At 39.4% G+C, this 21,277-nt stretch overlaps 1 protein-coding gene across 1 annotated transcript in view; it reads right to left on the bottom strand.

Annotated features, from left to right (window-relative positions):
• Nucleotides 1-4,122: 4,122 nt before the first annotated feature.
• LOC124252836 (calcitonin gene-related peptide type 1 receptor-like) overlaps nucleotides 4,123-21,277 on the bottom strand; it is a 32,238-nt gene continuing 15,083 nt past the window's right edge. Inside the window, exons 6-8 of the mRNA XM_046686511.1 lie at nucleotides 21,184-21,266; nucleotides 19,684-19,861; nucleotides 4,123-9,197 (exon numbers count right to left, since the gene is read on the bottom strand). Coding sequence (XP_046542467.1) covers nucleotides 8,973-9,197; nucleotides 19,684-19,861; nucleotides 21,184-21,266 — 486 coding nt within the window. The 3' untranslated portion in view covers nucleotides 4,123-8,972. The remainder of the gene's footprint in view (nucleotides 9,198-19,683; nucleotides 19,862-21,183; nucleotides 21,267-21,277) is intronic.

Genomic DNA, 21,277 nt, shown 5'->3' with positions numbered 1-21,277 from the left:
CACAAATCAGTGATGGTTACCATGGCGCCATGAAATATAACATGAATTAAACTATGACACCCCTGGCAGAAACAAAATATTTTGGTGGGGATAAGACGACGAATCCGTTCCACAAAACGAAACAGTATAAAGTAATACGAATTGAGGAACACATTTAACTTCGCCATGTCATTACATCTCATTTGTGGAAGGGGGCCTGGGCAAACTTGAGGATATCACAAATAACGAGGTAGGATATGAACAATCTGGCATTATCAACTACGTCCGAAGGCTATAATGAGAGACAAGGGCAGATTTTTCAAAATGTAGGAGATGTGCTCTTAAACCAAAATTCAAATTCATGTTAAAAATCAGATAAAAAAACCAGTCATTGTGACACAGGTTTTGACAAACAGTGAGTGGGTGAGTTTTACGCAGCGAATAGCAATGTCACGGCTTTGTTTAAGGCAAGCAACATAATACATTTTGTTTGTGGAACCCCAAACACCCAAAAGTGGAAATTAACAAACTTTTAAGTCTAATTCGAAGAAGATTTTGCAAATCTTTTCTGTGATAATCCACAGTTCACAGGTCCCGAAATGGACTGTCCTTTGTCTGTTAAGCGGAGACTGGAGGTCATTCAAACATCGGATTTTATAAACTATGGGTTGGACACAGTTTCCAACTTTGGAAGGATGATTGAATTTACATTATGAACACGTAACAACATAGCAATAAATGGTTGACCCTAGCGACACCTGACGGAGTAGAGCAATGTCTGTTCAGTATATACATAGAACTCTCACAGGCCACACAAGCGCCATCCTCTATCACAGATGAGCAACACATATATCCCGACGTCCAAGATAAAGAAAACAGTCCACGAAAAAGTGGTAGACATCGCCCTGTGACCAAAGTTATTAGGTCTAGTAAAATGTCACTTTCTCTTTGATACAAAAGGAGAAAATAGGGGACATTTGTGAAGTATTCAATACCTATTGACTTCACCACCTTTGAAACATCTGACTTTATCTTCGTTCAAACCATTTAATACCAAGGTATTCTGGTTCATATAATGACACACCACCTCGGTGACAATGACCCGGGTAGAACATACGCTTTAACAATGTCAGCAGCTCTATAACACAAAGGTAATGCTAGAGATTTGGCGAACTCAGAGTCAGGTGTAGTTGTGCAATACTGCCATTCATCATGGAAATATAACAAAATATACCTTATTTGTACCAACTATTGTTACATAGGTTCTCAGTTAGGACTAAAATGTGAGCCAGCTCTGACAGGTGACCTCATACTTTGATGTATCGGTGGCTAATGGGGATACAGATACACCCAGCTAACACTGACCGTTTTCGGTTGTAGATTGGTAACGTCATGACACAACGTAGTCACATTAGTGTTACGTCATTTTATAACTTTATGTCACAGCGTAATAACAACGTTTGTTATAACTTGGTGTCACGATAGAGTTGTGTAAAACGTTTCACTTTGAGATTCTTTCTTCACTATTCAGCTACAGCTTCAGAAAAGACACGACCAAAAACAACATGCAAATTGACGAATAAACATTGATGTGAATCTCTGCTTTGTTTCTTATGTACTTTTCTCTACTGGGAAACTATGAAACTATTAACGTTAAATGGAACGTTAAGACAATTTAAAATAGGCTAGCATCAATTAACTTTAACCGTGTGGCGACGTAAGAATGACGTATCACAACGTCAGGCCACAACGTTGTGACAGCGTAAATAGGGAGTCCACAGAATAATGTAACAACGAAAGCATAACGTTGTGACAACGTGCACTTGTTAGCTGGGCCTCTCCCTTCCTCCCTCTTTAGGATGGAACAAGGAAGAGGCGAGAAGATGGTCGAAAGCTGTTGCGACCCAAGGCGTGTTGTTCGTACAATGTCATACTTAGAGTTGAAGTATGACCGCGAACTGCTATTTTGATTCCCGCAATCATCGACCGAACAAACATGTCAGTAGGGTTACATAATTCTCTTCAGCCATGTTTCACAAATCGATACCTGCTGATCGATCTTGCAATCGGACAAATACAGCTTTACTGTCAAGAAATTGTCACGTGGTTTACGAGGACAAGCGTCTTATGAAATATGACCTCAGTTGAATATTTCCCTTATATGGCACAGTAGACAAAGATATTTTATTTTCAGAATTTTCAGAATTTTATTAAAAAGGTTTTAAATGAGTATGACTAGATACAATATGTTATCGCCAGTGCAAAACAAATTAGCGAATATAACTATCCTCAGAAAAACATTCCTGTGAAAATAGTCCAAAAAGCTTTGAAAATTACATGACTGGATAACTGAAAATCAGTGATGACACCAGGTGTTCGTGTGAAGGGTAAACCCCTACAGGAAGTCCCTGCCATACACAACACTTGGAAATATTATACTGGCCCGACACCGCACGTCAGTACCCTTGTAATGCGAGGTGGCCAATTATTAAACCAGACCAATTCTGGATAGTGACGAAACGGATATAGACTTGTTGTCAGGCCGAAGCCTTGTCCGACATCATGTTGTAACATCAGCTGATCATCATGGCGATGTTCCAAATATACTATTCAACTTCGGAAAGGGAAAATCAGATGTGTCAAATACACATATACATTCACTTTACTTCCATTGTATGTGTCTGGACAGAAAACAAAATGTCAATATCCAAAGTGTAGTAAGATATATATAGCTGTATTGAGTACCTTCGTATAAATCCCTATATATATATTCTTTCATTCCACTTGGGATAGGGATATGGACAGTGATAGGAATAGGGACAGGGATAGTAACAGGGGTAGTGATAGTGATAGTGATAGTGTTAGTGATAGTGATAGGAATAGGGAGAGGGATAGTAACAGGGATAGTGATAGTGAGTGTTAGTGATAGGGATAGTGATAGTGATAGGGGTAGTGATAGTGATAGTGAGTGTTAGTGATATGGATAGTGATAGTGATAGGGGTAGTGCTAGTGCTTGTGCTAGTGGTATCGATAGTGATAGGGGTAGTGATAGGGGTAGTGCTAGTATTTGTGCTTGTGCTAGTGCTAGTGATATTGATAGTGCTAGTGCTAGGGATAGTGTTAGTGATAGTGTTAGTGTAAGTGATAGGGATAGTGACAGGGATATTGTTAGTAATAGTGATAGTGTTAGTGATAGTGTTAGTGTTAGTGTTAGTGATAGGGATAGTGTTGTAGTGTAGGGATAGTGTTAGTGATAGTGATAGTGGTGTTAGTAATAGTGATAGTATTAGTGATAGGGATAGGGGGTAGTGTTAGTGATAGTGATAGTGTTAGTGTGATAGTGTTAGTGTAGTGATAGTGATAGTGTGTTAGTGATAGTGATAGAGTGATAGTGATAGTAGGGATAGAGATAGTGAGTAATAGTGATAGGGATAGTGTTTAGTGATAATGATAGGGATAGTGATAGGGGTAGTGTTAGTGATAGGGATAGTGGGATAGTTAGTGATAGGGATAGGGATAGAGATAGTAATAGTTAGTAATAGGGATAGTGTTAGTGATAGTGATAGTGATAGTGATAGGGATAGAGAGTGTTAGTGATAGTGTTAGTGAAGTAGTGATAGTGTTAGTAGTGATAGTGTTAGTGTTAGTAATAGTGATAGTGATAGTGATAGTGTTAGTGATAGTGTTAGTGATAGTGTTAATGATAGTGATAGTGTTAGTGATAGTGTTAGTAATAGTGATAGTGATAGTGTTATTATAGTGATAGTGATAGTGATAGATATAGTGATAGTGATAGTGATAGTGATAGATATAGTGATAGTGATAGTGATAGATATAGTGATAGTGATAGTGATAGTGATAGATGATATAGTGATAGTGATAGTGATAGATATAGTGATAGTGATAGTGATAGTGATAGTGATAGATATAGTGATAGTGATAGTGATAGTGATAGATATAGTGTTAGCGATAGGGATATTGATAGGGATATTTTGTTATATTTCCATGCATATCCCATCACGTCTTGATACACAAACAGGGTGTCCCATCGGAGAGATCGTACGTATATGATAACTCAGCGTATTAGTAACTCTGCACTTAAAGTGCGTACGTACAATTATCCCTAAAGAAAACAATTTGTCAATATTCAAATTAGTTTATTACACACGCACACTTGTGTCACTTCAACAAAATACTTGTTTTGCCACTAATATAACACAATCTTCAATAGTCTTCAGATGAACGGTATAAGCTGTAGGACCTGTTGGTCCCTTCTTGTTGAGGTCTCTGTACAATATCTACATATGTACACATGCATGTTCCCACGTGTGGAGTGGACAGCGGAGAATGAAATCTCGCTTGTGATGAAATTAAATAAAGCGTGCCTTGTGTACGTATCCCCAATCAGGGATGTACTGTCTCGGTTACACGTCCTGATTGGGGACAGTATTTGGTTTATAGTATTTGTACAGCGTGTCAGCTGTGACACTGGAAGTTGTGTCACACCTGTCCATATCAGTCACGTGATCTGCAGCCATGACATAACCGACGCTAGTGCCTCTCAACATTGCCGGTGGTCTGACCAATACCTCACAGTGTTAAATTGTCGTATGATAATTGTTATGATAGTTAACACATAATAATCACTTTCAAAAACTGGCAGAATCACTGAGGCATATTTCAGCATACGTTTAACATGAACTGGAATGGAGAGAGTGAGTGAGAGTGAGTGAGTGAGTTGGCTGTGAACAGTTTTCCAGTTCCATGACACGTACCAGATTAAAGTGATGTAGATTTAAACAAATTATCATCTGTCTTTGAAACACATGAGCACGGGTATGCTGTTGACAAACCTAACAACACGGTCGAGATGGACCGACATTCGAACTAATTATCACACGATTCTGGTAAGCCAAAGGGACGCAACTGCGCATAGCGGCACCTGAGACGAAATGGAATGGTAAGGAAATGGAAGAAAGAGATTCATGAAACAAGATATATTCACATACATTCGAAGAACACCATTGTCTTGGTAGCACCTACTGCAGTGACGTTCGTGGTCATACACTATATTCTCGTACATCCGTAACTAGAAACATTGTTTATCTCGAAGAGGACTAACGGTACCAGCATAGAAATATAGTAAAGGCCATTCATTTCGAAGCTCGTATTATCGTAATTTCTCTGTAACTTCGAGAGAACGCGAGACAGTTACTTCGATACAACGGTAAAAAATCAAATACGCCACAATGTGGGTAATGGTATCACTACGAGACTGACGATGATGGCGGTATGGTTGACTTTGAAGACAAAACATCGATTGTCTTGGAATAACTTCATGCCATACTGATGAGATATGTATCTTTGAATATATGCCAGTATGACTGCATTTGAATATAATTCCAATATGATTGTCTATGGTTTCTCGAACATTATTGACCTGATTTTCTACGATTTGAACAATCACCATACCGGTCATAAACTATGCTGCAGATATGGTTGACTTTGAACATGGTAGATGAAAGAGGTGACATTAACATGATTGACAAATAATTGTCAACAATAGCGACTGTTAATATGCTGCTTCAAAAGCAGCGTCCTCCTACAACAGTGGGATTTGGACATGGTTGAGACATAGCTGACTATAAGGAGTTGCTTGGCTGAACAACTCATACTGGTCATGTAACATGACATGGAAGTCTATTTGAACATCATTAACAATAATGACTTAATCAAAATCTGACTTTCAAAGTGACTGACTGAAAGATACTGTCATCATGACGTAATAATGGACATCTTGGTCATAACAGACCTATCTGGACCATTTTTCATTAACTACATAAAATATGAACCCATATCAAGTGGTCCACTCTACAGCTGGCTGACGCAGTAACACTCATGTCAGCACCGATGTCGCCACCTATGTCAGCTACGATGTCCTCAGGAACGTCATCCCTAACCACACCTTCAGGAACGTCATCCGAAAGCCACGAGTTCAGGAACGTCCCCCCAAAACAACTACAAGTTCAGGAACGTCGCTCCCAAAACTACAACTTCATGAAAGTCACCCCAAAACTACAACTTCAAGAGAAGTCACCCCAACACCAGAACTTCAGCCACTTCAATGTTACAGAACATTTGAAAATGTCACCACTCTTTGGTGAAATGGAAACGACACACACTGTATAAATTATTCCTAAACGAATGGACAAAGGTCAACAAGGGCCGTGCTGTCTCAATTAACAGTCCTCGTTGAACTTTGTCTATCATATGCTTGCTTACTGATGATTGAAACTATGATGAGCGAAACACCATCTATGATATACATATGATATTGATTGTCGTCTTGCTAAACAAAACAAAACTAATATAATCCCACCAAAATCTACCAAAGCTTCTGGGCTCGGTTCAACAATGTTAACTTAACACAATAATTAACAATAGGACTCACTGTAGTCTAGATGATTCAGAAGCGTTTAGAGTTTTTCAGTTACATCATGGATTGAAGAAACACGCCAAAGTGACACAGGGACAAATTTGTGGAAAGTCACAAGCAAGAACTCGAACCCATAACGAGCAGATCCTGGAATCGCCAAAGCACGCAACTATGTACAGTGAATAATGGTCAGCGTCTTCAGCCAGTGGTATCAGTCCATGTTACAGTAAAGCCAGTGGTATCAGTCCACGTTACAGTAAAGTAAAGAGTTTGAGACCACTGACATACACTGTGGGTAGGATGTAAGAGACTTGAGACCAAAACTATTTCTGAAAATATACAACAATTTCTAAAGCTACAAAGTCGAATCAGCTTTCCATGTTTGGTGTTTGTACCGAACTTAATAGTTGCCTCCTTCAGATCACTATGAGGTCACGCGGAGGTCACTATGATCTGCAGAATACAAGAAGCTAAATAGTTTCATACATTAATCAAATGGACATTTTGCCTCATCTATTTGGACGTGTTTTGTCCCAATCAATACTTGTAGACGAGAACTTCCATGTGGGATCATACTTATTGCGATGGAACATTATATAGGACTTACCATTATTATACAGGGAAATGAGCAACGAAATTCACCTGGAAGGTGTATCAGAAGTAATCTTCATACCTGTCACTACATTCGCCCACTCCCTGTCAACCTCCAAAATATAGCCTCTGTATAAACATCTCTTTGAACTCTGAACAACAAACATGCACCCGAAAAAATAGTCTATCACAAAACATGAGATTCTGTACCGAGACATGTATGTTACAAGTACAAACATGAGATTCTGTACCGAGACACGTATGTTACAATTACACTACTGCTCAAAACAAAAAGAGTCGTTTGTTTTCAGCTTTAATGTATAAAACTCGATTCGAATATAAAAGATAACAATATATACATAGTTTTGGAGTATTTACTGGTTTTGGATGAGTGAGTGATTTGGTGAAACACTCCCTGGTTTCATGGGCTGGCACTGAATACATTAAAGACCTTTGTTCCAGTTCGTAATGACTCCTCCTGGCTGAAAGTCTTTTGAAAACCTCAAAGGAAAATAAAATGTTAATTGTTGTAATAACCGACATGATTCAACATAACGAGTGTATAAATGATCACATCTATCGTAAGCTGTACATGTAGTGACGGCTTCTTTATACAAAAAACCCAATGCGTTCATCTCAACACCGTGACCCTGGTTAAAAATATTCACAGAACATGTGAACGACATCGTTGACGTAAACCAAGCTAGACATGACAACAACGTCGACTCCATCTTCACCTACAATGTTCGTGGTTGATTCGTTGCTTGTGATCACAGGTCCGCATCACCATCATTGTCTTCAGGCATGTTATTCTATGTCTGTGAAAGCACTGCCTTGCCTACGACGAGACGCTACACAGGTAGCACTCAATGCTTGCAGCCAACTTGAAAGTATAATCCTTGTTGACAAACCATTGGTAACTGTATCTACACACGTTTGTAGGCTCACCGTCATGAAACAGCTGAGCAGGAGGAAAATCATCCATTCAATACGTACTTGACATCAGGGAAACTCACATCGGTCATGGGGACGGTTCCCAATCATTTGGTCTCTTTTTCAGATGTTCAAAGTACACACTGGCTTCAGCCTAGCTATGTCTGTGGAAAATAGGAAAATATTTACTATAAATAGCACTAGGTAAAAATATATTCAACAAACACAATTCCGTCCTAATTGTAAATACCTGGGGCAGACACGTGTTGACATATGCAAACCAATCATAACCATCACAATATCTATCGATCTATCGATCCTTGATCTCACCCACGGTAGACTGAAGTCTGTATTTGACGTGAATAACTGTGGTCAAATCCTATAATCCTCCCTTCGTAGTTGCTGTTTAATCACCACTCTGACATCGTTTCGTTACACCTTCAACACCTCCTGTAGTTCCCACCCTGTATGATGAACACATCTACAACAAGGTACGTCACTGCACCAACCATTTCCACTTTGTTAAACAAGATCCAATTCAGAGCTGTCCTCCTACATCAACAATCATTCTGCATTCTTTCAACAAGGTCCTCGTCTATATCCTTTTCAGTTTCAGCTTCAACGAATATTTTTTCAACAATACCATGTTAATTATAAAAGCCTCTTCCGTTTTCAATCTCCATTTCACCTTCTTTTAACAAGACGATGTTCAATAGAAAGCTCCCCAGTCAACTTATGTTAACAACTGTTTTGCTTCCTTCAGCAAAATGCCTCTTCTATCTCAATATACCATTTTCAGTTTCAACAATCATTTCGATATCTTTCAACATCATGTTCAATTCGTAACTCTTCTGTTCAGTTTCAACGGTCTTTTCGTCTTCCTTTTACATGGACAGTTTATTTCAAAGCTATTCGTTCCAGCTTAAACTCCTTCAAGGACATTCTGTAGCTCACACGTGAATCCTCCTTTCCTGAGGACGTTCTCCACAACCTCCTCCTACTCATCATCATCCCGAGTCCACATCACTAGTCTCAGTGCTTTCCGTTACACCTGCCATTAGCTTGCTCTTCGTTCATGGCGGTGAGGGGGATGTAGCTCCCCTTGTCGTCCACGTGGCTGCCGACGTTCTTGGTGTAGATGGAGCGGTTGTCTGTGGTGTACTGTGTTGACATGGAGTTGCTTCTCACCACATCAGACTTGTACATCCCCCCGCGTCTCAGCGACCGTGGAAGGAGCGTCTTCAGGTTAGAGTGAACCTGCAAATAGAACGAAGGCTGTAAAAGTTGACAAAATATGCCTGGAGACTCCCCATGTAACACATACTTAACGTAATCACGTACAGTAGTTTTACGATGAACTCTTTTCAGTCTGAGGACTCAAACATCCGGCGTCAGAATCATGTGTCATAGTTCCTGTAGATGCTAGATTTATATATTCTAAGTACACATATGATCAAATTAAGGAAACTGTTTCCTAACAGTGTAGCAATCGTGAGGATATAATATGACGTCATGTGGTATGACGTCATTAGAGAATATACTCAGTTATTGCTCAGCAGATTGTAATCCTACCAGGAAGAGATTGCTGTTCTTACTATCATTCATTGATTGTTCTACTTCATGGGAGCATTTAATGCAAGTCAATCCGCTGATCGGGGATTTGACAGGGTTCTGCACAAACTCACAGATACACGCAATAGTGTACAACTAAAGTATACGCACATCTAAACACAAACCGACAGCTGTACCTAGAATTGTATAGCTAAAACAGCTATACTTGTAGTACGCATAATTGTACATCTAAGACAAGTAATAGTAGTACACCTAATTGTGCATCTCAACAAAAGTACTCATAATTGTGCATCTCAACAAAAGTACGCATAATTGTGCATCTCAACAAAAGTACGCATAATTGTGCATCTCAACAAAAGTACGCATAATTGTGCATCTCAACAAAAGTACGCATAATTGTGCATCTCAACAAAAGTACGCATAATTGTGCATCTCAACAAAAGTACGCATAATTGTGCATCTCAACAAAAGTACGCATAATTGTGCATCTCAACAAAAGTACGCATAATTGTGCGTGTAGATAGTACTACGCATAACTGTAAAGCTAAACACAGGTAAATTACTACAGTTGATGTGAATCCCTGTACATGTATAGGAAGGAGAGGATAAGTACAATTCTACATGTTTAAAACCAGTGTAATTCTCCATATGAATCTCACGAATGAAGCAAGTTGTGGATGTCTGGAAATGGAATTTGAAACATAAAAATATATATGGTATTTGTGAATGAAGAAAGTCGTAAAGTTCTTGGTGAGTTGGAATATGGTTATTGGTAGGACAGGTTATTTCGCGAACACCCGGTGTCTTCAGTGTACGGAGTGTACGGACCATATACAACTTGAAGATACTACGGAAAGGCTTGGGCAATTGGACCCATGTTGTTTCCTTGATACACGAAGGCCATTATTGCAGGACGCTAATTTTACAGCCCGGTAGGGCGTGATACCCTGTCACCTGTTTGTGACGTTTTTAAGTTTCCTTTGTGTCTGTCAAGAACCTGGGATTTTTTTGGTAACTCACAAATCTCCCTAGAATATGCGCACGACATGCCGCGTTTGCAAATAGGGTCGACACATCCCACTCAACAGATCGATGAGTAGGATAATTAGATTTGAAGAATAGAATCTTGCTCAGCTCAAGTTAGGGGCTCAGTGGGTGACAATGAGATCGTGGATAGAGGAACACTATAACAGGCTGATTTAGAGAACTCAGTTCCCTAGGGGTGGATGATGAAAACCCTGAGTCGGTATTCTCCGACTTCAGTAAGAAACCATATTCTTTCTATCTTGAATCAATTACTCACGGTATTCACATTAACCTGCATGCAACTTCTTCGACTTTCTATATGCGCTTAAATTACTTTTGTAGTTTTTATTATGCCTTTCTCAGTACACATTTAAATTTTCTGTCATTTATTCTGCAGTTTATTACGAGAAGGGTTGGTATTGTCTTTTTCTACGTCATCTCCCAAATTATGTATCTGTTTTGTTGCCCCCTTGCTAACTCCGAGTATCCAAAGCAGTTACGTATTACGAAAGTCACAGACATATCATCGATGTGTGGACAGAGATTGACGGTCGATGTATCCCAAGGCCATCTCAGCATATGGTACCTTGTCTCTCCAACGTGTCTACCATGCTTTGAGGTTACCGATCCTGGCTTTAAGGCGATGCTATACACGACGCTAGATTACTTTGTTAAGCCAGCTCATGCAGAGTTGAAACTTCATCAGGCTCCACAGACAACTCGCAAAGAACAAATGTGTTTCAGATATTTGATGTTTTATAAATTACTATGAAAGAAATTACCCTAATATCTTTCAAGTGATCTAAAAATATTTTCAGAATAAATTGCACTATTTGAAATTCAATTTAATTTTGGAAAGAACAGACGTTATATGGAGACCTGATTTCAACTTTTGTCCAGCCATGACAAGCCTACTTTACATGTGGTACCGACCTGGTGATTACATCAAGGCAAGTTTTTACATGGAATACTGAGAAGGAATTTGATGAAATTTCCCCAACTCGTCAATCCTGGCAGGGTAACTAGATTTCAACAAAACACGAGTAGAGGTTTATTGTATTGCACTGGGGATATTTCTTTCCAATAGCATTGTGTTCTCTTGCTGTCGTCAACTGTAAATTGGAAATACCATTGACGCCTCTGCTGGCGATGCGTTCAAAGACAATTTTAGTTTGAGAGTTTATGCCCTTATAAAATTAGCAGTGTGGAGGGATACCGACTTTCACATGTTCAATAGAAATGGATTATCACATATATGTGTATCACGCAATCCTCGCATGTTGGGGAATACATCAATTGCACAAACTTTCCGGAAAACGTAATAACGAAGTGGGTTGTTCTAACTACGTGATACACTTAACCTTCTCAACATAGGAAATAGCAGGACTGCACGTTAAAAAACGTTACATATTACAAAATCTTTTCCGAGTAGCGGTATATTGGGTCAAACACAGAACAAGTTTTTTGATTATCTCAATGATTCATGTTGAAATCGACACATATGTTCGATCTCACCTGATATTTCCCATCGTAATTCATTGACAAATCGGCTTAACTTACGTACTATAAATTGCAGTAAAAAATCCCTAACTATCGAACCTGATTTTAAGAATCCTGGTTTCAGAAACAAAACAGATATTTTAGGGCAGTATCATATATATTGCTATACAAGATCCAATGATCTATTAGTCGCTAGTGGTCAAATGACACCCCCTGCCCCATTTGAGTTGCGTACCCTTCTTGTACCAAGACGCGCTGAGTTCGAATCACAGAATAAGATCTGTATTTTATCAGCCACATGGCCAAACAAAAGGTTTCACGTGTCAGTTGGTTATTTGTCCTTATGCTTCATTCATCAGTGATGTATTTCCGATACAGCAGCCAACTTACTCAGTTACCCTGTGATGACCCATTGAAGGTTTCTGATGGGATGTTCTTGTCAGAGAGAGATACAATTATACACCTTCAAGATGACGTAAATAGTAACACTTGTGATACTGTAAACATAGAGCGTCAATGCCAGAGACTAACCAGTCTCGATTATTCCCCCCCCCCCCCTAAAAAAAAATAACAAATTCGCGATGAAAATTCTATGAATGGATCCCTGTCACCAGGTGTTCGCCAGAGAGGTGTTCCTGAGTGTTTCATTTCATTCCCACGTCAAGAAGCTTCTCGACCACTAACAATGTTGAATTTTCCAAGGCTCGAGACAAACAGAAATACGATCTTCGATCATATTCTCAATACAGAATGTGTCTCAAGGATTTAACCGTCTTAAATTTCATATTTAAATAATAAACACACTGCATCTGTAATACAAAGCACAGATGACGTAGATATTCATTACATATGAGAAAAAATGTAAGTGTATATAAACACATAGGTCCATTGAATAGTTAGAGGTTCTGAAATATTCTGCTCCTAAAGTTTCAACCAAAGCAATAAAAAATCTGCGTGGGACAAAATAGACAAAATACTGCTGGCATATTGATGACAAATGTTAAAAACAAAACCACTGCTTACATGAAGTGGACGCTAGGGCCATGGCATGCCATAAGTAAAGCGTAGAGAACTGATCATCTTACAAAGGTTTTTGTTTCTTTACTGCATGTTTTAACAACCCTACTCGAGACGTCCTCCCGGGAGAAGCAGTGACGTCAATGATTATTCAAGAGCACTTCAATGTCTTCTTAATGGGAGGTTCGCAGTCCATTTTTCCACCAACAGAAAAACGATGACCGAAGCAAGGTTGATACATCATGCCATGCTGGTCAAGTATTGGTGGACTTTCAATTGATGCGATGTCTGCCTATCAAGGTGGTCATACTCAGATACTGTGGTCTTGGAAAACCTATTTCAAACACGAATTACGTAAAGGTTTAATTGAGAACCCCTACGACAGAAAGGGTGAACTACCATGTAGGTAGCCGTTATAAAACGTAGGTCTGGTATATAACGGTGTGTCAGCCTGATGTGGGGAGGAAGCCTGATTAGATACTGGTTTGAGCACTTCATGTGTTTGTGAAAGAACTGAACATGGGTATTGTGTTCACAAAGACACGCACTCAGGATGAACCGGGAATCGAATCAACAGATTTCGTGCTCGCCTAAGGTACGAAAATCTGCACAGAAAAACGCCGTGCCTTTGTCTAATGGATGACCCTTGTCTACAATAGAAAAGGTGGGAAACGGATAAACAGCCACAGGCGGACATAGGCATGGCTACTTGAGCCTCGCTTTATGTTCAGAAAATGGTATTTGTGCATGATGCTGTCCTAAACGGAATCTTTCCGTATTCGAGCGATCATGGGAACACCACTGAAGGGACCATTTATAATTGTAGTTACATGTAGTATTTCATTCCACGGAATTACCGCTGTGGTCAAGTTTATGGTAATTGCGAGTAATTGAAATACGGCCTTATGGGTAATTGAATAGGAACTACATGCAATTCTATTTTCTTAAACATATCCCTGCTCAAACAAATGTTCATAGTATATTTCACTTTTGTCGTTTTGTGACTTTTTGTCAGCTGATTTTTACTTTAAATGCAAGACGATTGTAAGAAAGTTTACAGCAATAATAAGAGGGAGGTATTTTCTGAGAACGCTTTGGGACTGACGGGAACTTGAACAGAAATTGCATGCATTTGTTTCTTTTTAAACATTTTTTTTATGTGATATAATGTCATATTTTCGTGTGTGGTGCTGTTTTCTCAGTTATATTTGAACCCTTACAGCAAACTCCCTTTATAACAAACACGCTTACAACGGACTGTGTATCGGTCCCGGCCACATGGTGTATAGTCTTGTCGAAATGGGGGACGCAAATTAGGATTAGAAGGAACTGAAACAAGTGGACCCTTTGCGTTAGTTACATAACTGTGTAGCTTACCTACTTGAAAGTTTACGGCAATACTGAGCGATGGTACCTCCGTTAGCACATTATGATTTAAGACGTAAAATGAAACACGAAATCGTTCATATTGTATTAAACATGCCGATGTCGATTAAATATCTTTGTTATTATTTCATCGTACATTTAAAGTATTGACCAAAGAGTCCGTCACCAACTTCTGACAGTCAACAGTTTTCTTGTATGTTCCTTGCTTGATGTAAGGTCTTGTCCAGGGCCACTGGATGGTCCCGTTAAAAGTGTGCCAGTTTGTTTCAAATCCGCTTGAATATAAACGATAAAACATTTCGTAGATTTGAAAAACATCACTGATTTCCTTATCCCAAAATACACATTCTTCTCTTCATCGAAACCTAACTTGGACTCAAGATTAAAGACTTAATGGCTGTCCCAATTAAACACCTACTGTCGTATCGATCTGGAATCTTTATTTCAGTTTCATGAAGAACAGTATTACGTATTGGATGTTTTGTGGAGGTACGTGATTAAGGAAGAACTTGATATAAAGATATTTAAAAATAATGTATGATTTCTGGAGTTAGAAGTCCGTTGTAACAGCAGTTATGTCAATTATCTACGGAATGTCAGTTGAATCAGGAAAACTTATTGGATTAAATGAGCATCAAGTGCAGTTAAAAGAGAACGAAGTCAGATATTTGTATCACGATGTAACGAATTTGAGCAATATATTGTCCTTGTAAAAACAGCGGTCAATAACGTCCATCTGCAATTTCAGCTTCCACTCTTTTTATCAGATAAATGCAGCTAGCTAGTGATGACCTTGAACCGTCACAAACACCCTATTGACATTGACATTGATGATGATCAGTTCCCCGATTACACGTACGTTCCACGCTGACATGCTGGTTTCTAAAACACACGGGTGAAGCGGTCTGTAGCGTGGCCGCCATCTGTATCACTTGCCACCATCTCGGTCTACTCTTCAGGACACGGAAGTGCACGTGTACAGGCGGTAGCGCACTTCGTGTCAATCACACATTGCGTGATGGTGGGCGAGCGGCATTATGTTTTTTTACACTGAAAGGTTTTTAAAGCTGGTGGCTATGGATCAACAGTTGTTTTTCCCATTGCAACTTAAGTTGATGTTCTTGTCTACCACGTTTTCGTTGCAAATCCAGGAAGTCTCTGTTAGTCTGAAACCCTCCGCTCTACAGATGAATGTTTTTGTGAACATACTGAACATGTGCATACTGAACATGTGCATAAACAGAGTATGTAGTGGGCATTCATTTCTAAAATCTTCCCCAGTTTTAACATTGGTCCCCGGCTAAATGAATCACCTGGTCGGTCACCTGGATGATTACAGTTTGTCCATCCCCGATCTACAGATATGGCGGATGTACCGCTTACGACATGCGCACCCGCACAGACTCAAGAGAAGGTTCTATGAACGACCCGGGCATCGAGTTGGTGTGCAGTATTGAGATGAACAACACCTACGCAGAGTACCTCGTTAGGATTCATCTGTGAGTGAGTGAGTTTAGTTTTACGCCGCACTCAGCACTATTCCAGCTATATGGCGGCTGTCTGTAAATAATCGAGTCTGGACCAGACAATCCAGTGATCAACATCGATGTACCCAATTTGGAACCGATGACATGTGTAAACCAAGCCAGCCAACCTGGCCACCCGATCCCGTTAGTCGCCTCTTACGACAAGCATGGGTTGCTGAAGATCAATTCTAGCCCGGTCCTCGTTAGGATGAAGACGGCTGGCCTTTAAGGTGAACCAGAAATCTTTCTCATTCTGATAAGGTTCAGTCCCTTCCCACTTGATTTTGCGTCGAAACGTACGTATGTACAATGAGATCAATGAGTGTTCAAGAGATTGTCAGTCGATGGTCAGCGTTGGCACGGTATCTTTAACGACATCACGGTGTGGCGTGCTCCCTTTGCTACCAAGGCCGTCATGCTTGTGGTCTTGACTCAGAGGTCCATCCATTTTACCACACAGAGTAAACAGTGGCCGTCATGGAAAATGATAAATAGAAGTCTTTGGAATGGGCTTGAATGCAGCCTTGGGCGTATCCATGGCAACAAACTTAACATTGTGGATTATGATAAATCCAGTGTTTTAATATAATTGAATTTCTTATCCCTTTTAACCCTAGAGATTATTGACAAACATGCTATATATGCGCACCTCGCTTACGGAATGTTACGATTGGATCCCATGTACCAAGTTGTCCGACTCCCCACTTCCTGGTGGGTTAGGTTTGGTACCTCCCTATCGGTAGACTGACATGTGTAGCGTACCCTGGTTTGAGCCAGTATCACAGCCCTGCTAACACTATAGTTAATACAGAAGGCTGCAGTGCTGGGGAGTCCACGCATTCTCTGAAAACTTCTTGGATGGTTCTGGACAGCACTTCCAGGGAGAAGTGCAGGATTACTGTGCCAGAACCCAATTTGCTGTATTCAGTTTAAACTGTAACAAAAGGTCATGTAGTTTCCGCCTAGATACTACTGAAGTCACTTACTCATCACAGACAAAGGTTTCTGTACTCATAATATGCAAACAAAGCTAGAATGTTCATTGTTCGGTACCAAATACATTATCACTTTGTAGCCCGATAAGTATGACATATGACTGAACAAACCAAAATAGGATTGTGAATGTTAAACACTGATCCCAACTCCACATTCCACTAAGTCACAAATACAACAATCAGCATCACCAGGATGTGCAGAAGCAGAAGCAGAGAAGCTAGGTACAACACAACCCCGTGCTCCAACATACATGCAGTACAAGTACACTACTGTACAACAAAACCAAGAACGCCCTGGGATATAAGCTTGAAATGATCACTGGGCCATTATGGACACACCATTTTAGCCTCTAGCTGCTTACATAGCATCAAATATAATCAAATAAATAAATGAAAGTAGCTGTGGATTAAAAAACTCAACAACACTAGTTGGGGGAAATGTAGCGATTTATTATTTGATTTATTCTATCCTGCATGATCTCATCGAGCAAAAAACTGTTTCTCCCCGTTAAGGTGTCTTTCTTGAGGCATGTTATGTTTGAGGAAAGAAACCTCTTACAGTTAGAATGTTCTTGTATACATTTCGACTTACACTTATAAATATTCATCGTCTGTAGACATAATACACTGATTACTCGAACATCTTGCTACAGCGACACCTTTCTAAGCCGTACACATTTTTTACTTGATCCATCAACCAGGTTGTTATGTATAGCGACACCATGTTTAAACGTACTTCTTGTTAACGCCGTGCATAATTAAATACGATGCCATGTTATCTTCTGACAAGTTCCATAACGACACTATGGCTTATGATGAACTCCGCATGTCTCGAATTACAGACAAGAAAGTATATATTCCAAGTACATTGTTTCACCGTGAGTGCAAGGACAGAAAAACTCCAGTGCAATATTGAACGAAACCTTCATGGATACAGGATCCCATTATGTAAAGTGTTACAAATTGAAGTTAAAAGATGAATCATTATCAGACGCTGTTTCCATCGTCAGAAGAAACCTCTGGCTAACCACATGTACACACATTTACATACCACGACACTGAACATCGGAATAGAAAATAAATGACGAAATGAAAGTTAAAAATAAGCTGTATTAGTATCTACTCAACAGACACAATCACAAAAACTGACGTAATCACATAGGGCGAAGAATCATAAATTGTTGTCAGAGGTTTTCAGAGAAAATGAAAGCTCGTTTACATAAACTGAATAGCAGTGTTAGTGGACGGACATACGAAGAAAGTCGAAATTTACCGATCTCCTCCAAGCCATTGACTAAAATCACGAGTGTATTCTTCTTCTGGATTCGTATAGCGTGGACCTAAACGTAAGTAAGGGGTATATCACAAAGATCTTATGTTTGTAATACTGTAAACTAAACACCAAACGTACGTAATCGATATATCACAAATATCTTATGTTTGTTTTGAAGTTTACCATAACACAAAACGTGAGTAAGCGATATATCAGGAAGACCTTCTGTTTGTCACACTGCACAGTAAACACCAAACGTAAGAGAGGGGTATATCACAAAGATGTTATGTTTGTAATACTGTAAACTAAACACCAAACGTAAGAGAGGGGTATATCACAAAGATGTTATGTTTGTAACGCTGTAAACTAAACATTAAATATAAGCAGGGGGGTTATCACAAAGATCTTGTAATTCTGTTTAATATGGCACAAGAACGTAAGTAATGGGTATATCACATAGTGAGTGAGTTATTATTTAACGTCACATCGGCAGTATATCACATAGATTCGTATGTATGCTAAACACAAAACCACTGCTACCTAAGATTTGGACAGTAGAGTTAAAAATAACACACAAATATCACATCAGTTCCAAGTTAAATAGGATCATAAACTCGGCGCTAAAATTATCGGAACGTGTGATAGTATCCAGCCCAACATGGGGTAGATATATGATGAATGGATAACTGATGTGATGAATGTGTCAGATATAGAGATGTTGTCAGCTAACGACTTTGAACATGTGAAAAATATTGATTTTAGTGAATAATTACTGCTATTTTCGTCTCAGAATAAAGATTTGTTTCCATCAGAACGATTTGCATAACTGAATATTTCAATGACGCACAAAGTAAACAGATAAGCCTCCTCTTTCATAGCTGGTTGAACACATACATGTATGTAACACTATAAGGCAGTTTAACACTTAGTCATAACGGATGTCACCCCATTTCAGACACATACATTTGGGGACTCTTGTCCAACGAAATATAAAATAAACAAATAAAATAAGTTAACAAATACATGTACATTATTAAAACTGATAAAAATGAGAAAGGAAATTAAACGAAAGTAATGACACTTTGGAACACATTCATTGTCTTTATGTGATTATTGTTATATTTAAAGGTAAATCTGGAAAATGGGTAGGTAACTTGTGATTGTACTGTGGACAATTACCATTCAGCAGCCATACGTCGTGCCAATGACGTAATGCAAGTCTGCCATGAATGACCATATTTAGCACTTACTCAACGGTGTCGCTTTTTATAGGGCTGTAGGTTCATGAACATTTTAATCATGTGATGGTTGAATAAACACCGATGTGTCAGTATCATATAATCGCAAAAAAACGCATCAGTGGAGCAAATAATAAATAGCATTACAACATCGCTTCACAGGCCAAGCATAATGTAAAAAAATGTCAATTACATTGTGCTGTTTCTTACCTCGCCATTGAAGAAACAGAATATAAGGGCGACAACTGCTCCTTGCGAGTTCGATACGACTTTGGCTAAAATCTCATAGTAGAAGAATCCCTCCCATTCTGCGGGGGGTCGGTATATGACAAGGAACAGCTGAAGACCAAACAGTGGAACCAGGATGAATGTCGCCTTCAGTGCTCTCCTGGAAACACATCAGCTACAATTAACATGATTGCCCGATGAAGTCAGTTTGAACAATGATTGCGTGTACTAACGTTCCTATATCTCAGCGATTCTCAGTTTTGGGTTGAAGCCATATGACATCACAGTGCTTTACTTATGGGGGAAAATACGATATGACGTCATCAATTGTTCACTAGTTGATTACATGACGGCATATGACCAATAGGCTTCCAACAGTTATTCTAGTGAACTCGATACAGATAACCCGTTATTCCCACTAGCTTGTTGGCTATTCCCTAACTATTACACATCAACCGTTTCCAGCTGGCCCTGTTCGTGACCTACGGCCAGATACCCATTGTCCGGTGATTTAATTTCGTGTCAACATTAATTTGTTCGTGGTTAAATATGCAGGTGACCTAGTTCTACGATTTTGTGTCTCCATTCTACCATAACTGAATTTAAGTATTTAATGATATTAACAAAATAACTGAGTGACGCTTGTGTGTTTTGAGTGGATTGTTGACCTGAAGCAAGGAAACACATTAGTGTTAGCCTATACACCGTCTCCTGCCGTATATATGCTCAACCATTGTTGTCTGATATGGTTAAACTGTACTCGAAAGTATTTCAGGCACTGAGATTCTGTAGCATGGCTATTGTTTGTCAGCACGAGCAGGGGAGCCCTAAAAAATTTGAAGCAAGGCTTTTAAGATTTAGTCATGACTTTACTACCATGACGTCACATCGGTCATGATGACGCAATTGGTGTAGTTATAGGGTTAGCTCACGGTTGTGCCAGAACCTAATTCTAGCATCTATTGCAGCAACCTAAACTGCATTTCCCCACACAGAATATTACATAACAATGTTTTAAAACCCTACCGAAATGATGGGCTTATTGCTTAGAACAATAGCTTTCGTTGAAATTCATTTTTTAAAACAGTTGTTTCAATCAGAAGTGGTTGAAATCTCTGACTGACACTTAGAATCGAACGTTTTCAAATCAAAGACAGTTCACATGCTATTGCATGGCGATAACTGTTTGTTTGTTTATTTATTACACTACAAACAACAACAACAGCTGTTACATTGGTCTGTAAATGATCGAGTTTCGACCGGACAATCAAGTGACTGATATCGTGAGCATCGATCTACGCAACCAGACTACGATGACATGCAACATCTAAGTCAATGACCTTATTACAAGATCAAGTCAGTCGCCCCTTATGACAAACACGGGTTGCAGGAGACCATTGCTAGCCCGGATGTTCAGAGCGGCATCAGCAACTGTTCACTGTCTACAGTACGGTAACTCTGAGGCTTGATACAGTAGCTCACCTGTAATTACTGGGTTCGTTCGGATGAGACTGAAGCTGGGTGAGGAGGATGCGTAGGATACTAGCAAGGAAAAACAGGTTAATCTGTAAGGTAA

This window comes from Haliotis rubra, unplaced genomic scaffold (genome assembly GCF_003918875.1).
Source record: "Haliotis rubra isolate DU_JTF1 unplaced genomic scaffold, ASM391887v1 Scf526, whole genome shotgun sequence".
NCBI classification, from domain to species: domain Eukaryota; kingdom Metazoa; phylum Mollusca; class Gastropoda; order Lepetellida; family Haliotidae; genus Haliotis; species Haliotis rubra.
Note: the sequence above shows the minus strand (reverse complement) of the source record. Positions and strands in the feature narration are given on the sequence as shown.